At 46.2% G+C, this 8,773-nt stretch overlaps 1 protein-coding gene across 1 annotated transcript in view; it reads left to right on the top strand.

The window, feature by feature from the left end:
* grin2da (glutamate receptor, ionotropic, N-methyl D-aspartate 2D, a) overlaps nucleotides 1-8,228 on the top strand; it is an 80,815-nt gene extending 72,587 nt beyond the window's left edge. Inside the window, exons 16-18 of the mRNA XM_056426569.1 lie at nucleotides 255-316; nucleotides 431-601; nucleotides 6,544-8,228. Of these exons, the coding sequence (XP_056282544.1) occupies nucleotides 255-316; nucleotides 431-601; nucleotides 6,544-8,223 (1,913 nt within the window). The 3' untranslated portion in view covers nucleotides 8,224-8,228. The remainder of the gene's footprint in view (nucleotides 1-254; nucleotides 317-430; nucleotides 602-6,543) is intronic.
* Nucleotides 8,229-8,773: the final 545 nt, after the last annotated feature.

Here is an 8,773-nt window from a genome sequence, read left to right as displayed (position 1 = left end):
CCCTCCTCTCTCCTTCCTCTGCTCCTTCCTCTCTCCTTCCTCTTCTCCCTCCTCTCTCCTTCCTTTGCTCCTTCCTCCTCCCTCTGGGATTGCTCTTATAACACCGGATGTTTCTCTTTAATCTTCTTTTCTAGTCCTCTTTCAACTCCAACGCCCCCCGACGTCTCTCACACTTGTATATCCTCCCCTCATCTTTCATCTGCTCCTCCTTCTGACCTCCCTTCTCTCCTCCCCTCCGTCTCGTCTCCTTGCAGACGAGATTGACATGCTGGAGCGTCTCTGGCTGTCGGGGATCTGCCACAACGATAAGCTCGAGGTACGCCGCCTGTCGCCCTCCGTCGACCCCCGAGGACAATAACTCTCGTCTCTGACGCTCGTCGTGGCCTTCCCTCTGCCGCTCACCTCCTTTGATTCCTTTCCTTCCCTCCAGGTGATGAGCAGCAAGCTGGACATCGACAACATGGCGGGGGTCTTCTACATGCTGCTGGTGGCCATGGGCCTCAGCCTGCTGGTGTTCGCCTGGGAGCATCTGGTGTACTGGAAGTTGCGGCACTGCGTGAAGCGCTCCAGCGGGATGGACTTCCTCCTGGCGCTCAGCAGGGTGAGACGAGGCGGCGGACGTCCCATAAACCCGTGAAGGCGCGTCGACGCCGCCCACAGGCGAGGTCGCGGGCTAAGGGGTCTCAGACATAGCAAAGACCCCAAAAGATATCTTCTTTCTATTTTTTAGATAAAAAGAAACAACGGAAACTAGAACGGGCACTCGGTAGAGCGCATATCTTCACATATCACAAGATTGGGCATTGAATTATGAACATTTTGGCATTAGTTGCCAATTGGATAGAAATTGACCGCGCTACACTCAAAGAAATGACTCATTGGATGAACTTAATTAAATTGTTGGCAGGTTTTCCATCCAATAATTATATGCAACTCCAACTCAAATTTAGCACATCAGTGCAATACAATGTAATTAAGTTAGTCCAACTCATTTGTATCAAATACATCTAAAATAAAATAACGATATTCATTAAATTAAATTAATTTGTGTTTGTCCAACTCAAAATATAAACTAACTAACTAACAAAATATGCAAACTCCACACAGAAGGAACGCCCCAACTGGGAATTGAACCCACGGACCTCTGGCTTTGAGGCGACAGTGCTAGCCACTACACCACCGTACAGCCCTGAAGGAGTGTTCACCTCATCTAAACAACTGATTTTCAGTTGGCGCATGCGCAAAGGGTAGTCCTCAATGAAACACATTTATTTTGAGTTGATATGCGCACCATCTAACCTAAATAAATCTAATAAATGAAAGTATTCATACATTTTGTGTTACACCCATTAAATATAAATATCTATTTTTGTAATTGATTTATTTAAATGTATCAAACAATATTTAAATGTGTCACCTCTAAGAAGGGCTTGAATCGTTTTTTTTAGTGTATGGTAAAAAGAAGATTTGGACCTTTTCATGACCTTGACCATGACCTTTGACCCGATCGATCCCAAAATCGAATCAAATGGTCCCTGGATAATAACCAATCATCCCACCGAATTGCATTGCGATTCGGTTTAATACTATTTGAGTTATGCGAGTAACACGCATAAAAAAAAATAAAAAAATACACGGCGATCAAAACATAACCTTCCGCATTTTCAATGCAAAGGTAACGAGTACCACATTTTAGGATGGTGTCTGAGGGCTTTATCACACCGGACGCTAAACCATCGATTCCCTACGATTCCCCTATCAAGCAGGAGGCCCAAGAGAGCCAATAGGATCAAGCAGGAGGCTTTCCTTCCTGTTTTCCCGGCGAGATGCTCATATTAGCGGTAATTAATGACGAAGAGCTTTATAATTCCAAATGGTAACACGACTCCAACTGACTCTGATCAGTTTGAAGTACAACTGAAAGCGACACAGTTCGCGGAACAGATGGTAGACTTGTTTTTTAATCCAACTTATTTTTGCTGCCAGAGGAAACTAATATAAAATAATGCCAGACCAAAGTCATTTCTCATTGGCTTCCCTTCTCAGACCCAGAGAGTTACTCTCGTGAATGCATACCGTCTTTTCCTAAATAGGGTAGGAAAAAATGGGTTCTCCCCCCAACGGGTACCCAAACTTCTAGAAGGCAGAAAGCTCAAACTTCTTCCGGGACTGGATGGTCCTGGGTGGCAAGAACACAAAAGAAAATACCGGTCCTCGTTAACAGCACTGAGCGAAGCACCAGAGGCCAGAAAGAAGACTGTCGGTGGTCTTCGCCCAAAGGGGTCGAGGGCAGAGCGATCGACTTTCAGGGGTCGTGGTGCAGAGAGTTAAGAGGAGAGGAATGTAATGAGGTAAGGTCTAGGGCAGGGGTGCTCAATACGTCGATCGCGATCGACCGGTCGATCGCGGCGACCTGCCAGTCGATCGCGGCGTAGTATTGGTAGATCGCATGACATAAAAAAATTGGCCCGCCCCCCTGTCACTTTCTCTATAGCGCCACATTACAGCAGCAGCACGTCATTTCTGTCTCTACGTGTCGCGTTAACAGTCCTCTGCCCGCCGTCTCGTGCGCCGCGAAGCTCCGACACGGTTTGCGCGCATCGACGGAGCAAAGAAAAGTCACTAGGTAGCACCCCCCGTCAACAACTCTTCTCGGCTTGCGCGTGCGGCAGGTGAGCACACTTACCCCCGTCGGTCGATCGCCTTGACTTGGTCACATAATAAGGAGCTCGCATGCTGAAAAAGTGTGAGCACCCCTGGCCTAGGGGATGAAACAGCGGGAAGGAGGGAAACAAGGCGTGAGAGAGCTGGTGGTAAAACAGATGATGCTGTGATTGGGGAAGGAGCATGAGGAGGAGGGAGGTAACCGTGGAGATAAGAAGACAAAAGAGACGTAAGAGAGTCGTCTGTGGGGTGGGATGGAGGAGGTAGTGGACTGTATCGGCCAGAAGGAGAGAGATAAAGGGCAGGAACTTGAGAAGTGCAAAGGTACCGTTGGGGGGTACCCTAGGAGATAAGAAGACAACGAGTCATGAGAGTCTGTGGGGTAGGATGGAGGAGGTAGTGGACTGTATCGGCCAGAAGGAGGGACATAAAGGGCAGGAACAGGAAGAAGTGCAAAGGTACCGTTGGGTGGTACCCTAGGAGATGAGAAGCGAAAAGAGGAATAAGGGAGTCGTTTGTGTGGTGGGATGGAAGAGGTAGTGGACTGTATCGGCCAGAAGGAGGTAAATAAAGGGCAGGAACAGGAATGAGTGGAAGAGGTCACCGGGGAGTCGTCCATGTTGGACCCCCGGTGACACCGCGATGGAACGCTTGGAGGGAACCACTGTGTGGCCCGCCACATCATTTTATGTGGCCCCCTGAAGGTTTGAAAGAAAATATGATGATCTTTTCTTCATGAAATTTTAGAAAAATACCCCTGTAATTTTATTTTGAAGGTTTACAGCAAAGAGTTAATATTAATTGGGCAGTAGTTAGTACTAAAAAAATATCATGTGCTTTTATTTTGAAGGTTTAAATTAAATGGATTCATGTTTTAATATTAGAGAAATGTGGTTATTTACAGTATTTCTACACTAAAATAACAAAATATTCAACAGCAAAGAGAGTTATTTAACAATATGTTGGGCAGTAGTTTATACGTTCATATGTTTCAGTTACACTGGCCCTTTAAGAGGCGGCCATGATGCTGACGTGGCCCATTGGGAAAATGAGTTTGACACCCTGCTCAACAACAACAAACGATAATAACCCTATAGCGCTGTAGTGACTGTACAGTGAGATGATTTGAGCCTGTAGGCTTTTATAATTCTCATGATGCATTCGGACACTTTTATCGGGGAGTGAGCGATTTGGGGAAACTATTCAAAAACTTCGCTATCACTAAAATGAAATAGTTTCTACTCTCCGTCGAGTTTCATTCCTCCGCCTGATGGGACGTATTGGTTTGAGAGCAGCCAGGTCGCAAAAAAGGAAATCCAACTGTGAAATGGTGTGACCGGATAGGATATTGTCTGTTTATGAGATGTGTTCATGTTCATGTTATACAAATCAGAGATACCAGTATCATTGATATCATTCAATGTCAAAAGGTCAAATCTCCGGAACCTCCCGAGCTCCGTGCACATAGAGCTCCTGCAGCCGGCCTCTCTCTCTCTCTCTCTCTCCTCTTTTAATCCAATAGGCGACTCGCCCCGAGTTTCAATTTCACAGCCTGGAAACTGAGATAGCGTTTGTGCCGCCGCCGTGTCCTGAGGGGCCGCCGTTAGAGTCCCTTACATCAGATACCGGGGGAACAGGGATCGACAGCAGGCCCACGCACGCGTGGTGGTTAAGATGTGACCGATATCGGGGGGGCGGAGGTGTTATAAATCATCTCCATGTATGAGGGATAATAGAGTCTTTGTGATCCACATGACTCTCCCCCAGAGAGCTAATTGAGTCCTGTGTATCGGGGGGGGGGGGGGGGGGGCGCAGGTTTCATCCGACATGATTTTATAATTGATTGATTCTGCACGGGGTTTAAAATCATTTACAAATAAAGATATCATGAGGAGTTCCTAAGCTCCTTCCTTTGATGTGTTATTCATGTGGAACATTATCGGATGTTGCTGCTGAGATGTTCCAACAAAGAAATAAAAGCCAGACTAGTTCTCACCATGCAAGTTCATGAGAGGCAAGTGAGAACCACTTCAAGGGGGTTGAATATACATGTTTCAAGTATTGTATTTGTTATATATATATTAATAATTAATATTAATAATGAGATTAAATAATTATAATAAATATCATACATCTTTTATATTTATATATATATATACATACATGTATATACATACATATACATATTTATATTAATTAATTATAATACATATCATACTACATATATTCTGCACATTATATATATATATATATATACATAATTAGATTAATTATATTAAATATCATATACATTCTTTTAACTATATTTATATACATATATAAATAATTAGAAATGAATTAGTTATCATATAAACTCTCCTATATATATACACTACCGTTCAAAAGTTTGGGGTCATCCAGACAATTTCGTGTCTTCCATGAAAACTCACTTTTATTTATCAAATGAATTGAAAATTGAATAGAAAATATAGTCAAGACATTGACAAGGTTAGAAATAATGATTAATATTTGAAGTATTAATTTTGTTCTTCAAACTTCAAGCTCAAAGAAGGCCAGTTGTATAGCTTATATCACCAGCATAACTGTTTTCAGCTGTGCTAACATAATTGCACAAGGGTTTTCTAATCAGACATTAGTCTTCTAAGCGATTAGCAAACACAATGTACCATCAGAACACTGGAGTGATAGTTGATGGAAATGGGCCTCTATACACCTCTGGAGATATTTCATTAGAAACCAGACGTTTCCACCAAGAATAGTCATTTACCACATTAACAATGTATAGTGTGTATTTTTGATTAATGTTATCTTTATTCAAAAACAGTGCTTTTCTTTGAAAAATAAAGACATTTCTAAGTGACTCCAAACTTTTGAACGGTAGTGTATATATATATAAAATAATTAGATGAATTAATTAGAATACATTTCATGTATATTCTGTAAACATGTATCTATATATATGTATATGTATATACATATATATAAATATATCCATATATATTTTGAGAGAGAGATTACAGAATATATATGTGTTTTCCAATTATTATTTTTTGTGCACTGGGAAGATACAGCCCACAAACTCTTGTGGTTCCGGTTACGTATGATTTAAAAAAAATTCAGAACAACAGTTGTTTTATTTGCTCGAAATCGGTTTCGTTGCTCTTGCTCCACCCGTTTGATTTGACTCCTCTCCAGGAGAGAGAATCCAATCCTCCTCCAGCTCAGTGATACATCGTATTTACCCAAAGCCTTTGCGTGATAGTGTGAACATTGGTAAACTCAATCCAAAGTTTCTACAAAACTCTCATTAGTATTTAATGGTCAGCACTCGGAGGAGATACGGCGACAACAAGAAACAGGAAACTACCCGGAGCAATTTCCCAGCATGCCGATAGACACAATAAATATATTTCCCTCTAAGGGGAGACTGTTTTTTGCAAAATGGTGTCATGCCAACACATGTTCACAGTCGGTGGTTACGCAATGCACTGAATAAAGATTAAAGAAAGTAGGGTCAATGGAGAATAAATAGCCATTTGCAATATTTATTAAAACAATTAAAAAGCCCTCATAGCAACTTCTGTTTGTTGAAATCAGATTTTTCAAGTGCATCTGAAGATCAGGATATTTTTTTGACAAAAACAGGTAAAGGCTGCAACAATGACACTTGCGGTTTTCTGAAGATAGTGTTCGTATCATCATCATTAAGTATCAGATTAAAATTGCTCCCTAGCTTTCCCTTCTTACAGTTAGAGATGTCGGCTCTCTCTCTTTTTGTGTCTCTACGTCTCACATATACTCACTCAATTCAAATCGTATCGCACTTGGAAGCCTGCTGGTCTAATTACAATCTCTCTCTTTTGTTATCCCTCCACCCAGGGGATTTACAGTTGCTGCCAGTTTGAGGATGAAACGGCGCCGGGAGGCAGCTCTTTGCCCCAGTACCACACCATGACCTCCATGTCCACCGCAGCCCAGCAACACCTCGTCACAGCCACGATAAATAACACCACCGCCATGGCCATGGTCCAGCAGCAGCAGAAGCACCAACAACCGCAACAGGGGCCGACCTATACCTCTATGTTACCCGGGTCGCCGCCAACGACGGGACATTCGGCAATGGCTCTAGGACCCTCAAACAGCCCCTTGCTCGAAGGCCCCATGACCTGCTCCACCTTCTTGCCTCGCCATGACCGCAGGCTCACTGTGGTCGATCGCTGGAACAGGGCAAAGCCAGAGAAGGTCCTGAGCGGAGGAAGTGGTGGAGGGGTGGGTGTCGGGGGGATAGCCGGAGGGATCACTGAACTCCAGGCCCCGCAGTATCAGCTGAATCTTGGACAGCACTGGAACCTTGCAGGCGGCGCAGGGGGTGGAGGTGACACAGGGCTAGATGAATATAAGCGCTACTATGGTCCTATAGATCCAGAAGGGCTTGGAGCTAACTCTGAACAACAGGTAGCTGGCCCCCAGCAGACTCCCAAAGCTCATCCAAGAGGGCCCAAAGCCACAGGGATGTCACGGCTGCCTGTTAAAGGTCCCCAACAAGGCCCTCTACAAGGTCCCCAACAAGGCCCCCAACAAGGCCCCCAACAAGGCCCCCAACAAGGGCACTTGATCCCACCTCCACTGCTCCCCTCTTCCCCACGAAGGCCTGCTTTCTGGAGACGAGGAAGCCTAGCTCAGGCGAGTGGGAAAGGCTCAGGAGGTCCTCTGTATGAGAATATCCTCCCTCTGGGCAGACGAGGAGGTGGGAGGTATGGAGCAAGCGACGGAGGTGGAAGGAGAGGGCGACGCCCTCCAGCACCTCTGCCTGTCCCACTCTCCCCTACCCACACTCCTACCACTCCCTCTTCTCCATGCCGTTTCTACTCCTCCTGCTCCAGTGCCTTGTCCTCTTCCTCTTCATCATCTTCCTCTTCCTCATCCTCCGTCTCACTGTCTCGTTCGAATTCCCCCTCTTCTTGCTCCGGCGACAGCTCCTTCAACTCTTCGTTGAGCTTCCGTTATCGAGCGGGCGACCGGGATTTAACGGTTGAAGACGATAACGATTCAGATCTGCTCACAGAGGAGTCCAGCCTCCTCTTGGGAACACGGAGGAAGCTTCGTTCCCGCCGCATGTCGTCGCGCTCTCTGCCGTGCAGCCCGCCGCCTCCGCCGGTCCCGCCTCGGAAGCCACGCCATCAGAGGGATCACGGCAGAGAGAGAACCGGAAGCCAGCTGGCGCAACTACAGGAGTGGTGGGCGTCGTGGGGAGAGCGAGAGCGAGGGCGTGGAGGAGCAACGAGTCGAGCCGACGGAGGAGGTGGCGGTAGAGAGGACAAGAGACTCCACAAAGAGAGGGAACGTGAGAGGAAGAGGAGGAAGAAAGGCAGGAAGAAGAAGAAGAGGGAGGACAGGGAAAGAGAAAGGGAGCGAAAACGCCGCAAAGCAAAGAAGAGGAAGAAAGAGGATAAGAGCCGGAAGAGAGAGCAAAGAGGTCCGAGCAGGAGGGAGGAGATGCTGAAAAAAGAGAGGACCTCAAATCAGGGACGCCAGATTACCCATCGTACCCGGCCCTGAGGCGAGAGTCTTTTCGGAAAAAGAGCGAAAGTTCCATCCGGAGCTATGGATGGAACGTCCCCGGAGAAGAGGAGAGGAAGGGAAGAGAAGAGAAAGAGAGGGATGATGGGGACGAAAGCCGAGGGAAAGAAAGACAAAACAGGAGAAGGAACAGCAAGCCCTTTCCCAGCTCCGGCAGTAAGCCTTCGACGTCCGTCAAGTTCTGGGGAGGAGTCAACGTATCCTCCGACATAATTCCATCTGCCTTTCTGCCCTTGTTGCCTGTCTCTTCCAAAAGGAGGAAGAGTAAAGGTTCAGACCGGGATGCTGTGGGAATGGAAGTGGATAGGAGGCCATTGCTGGGGCAGGATGGACGAACCGAGATGCTCTCCAAGGAGGGGTTATCTTTCCACGACTGGGAGTCCGGAGCAGAGGGCGAGGAAGAAGACTCTGAGCTGGAGAGGAGGAAAGTGCTCCGTCGTAAGAGACGTGGCAGAGGAAGGACAATGTCGGATGAGGAGCGGGAACGCGATAAGGTCGTCGGGATATATTCTGACGACGACGGCTCTTC

The sequence above is a fragment of the Pseudoliparis swirei genome, chromosome 1, assembly GCF_029220125.1.
Source record: "Pseudoliparis swirei isolate HS2019 ecotype Mariana Trench chromosome 1, NWPU_hadal_v1, whole genome shotgun sequence".
Lineage (NCBI taxonomy): Eukaryota > Metazoa > Chordata > Actinopteri > Perciformes > Liparidae > Pseudoliparis > Pseudoliparis swirei.
The sequence above is the reverse complement of the archived record's forward strand: the minus strand, read 5'-3'. Positions and strand labels throughout refer to the sequence as shown.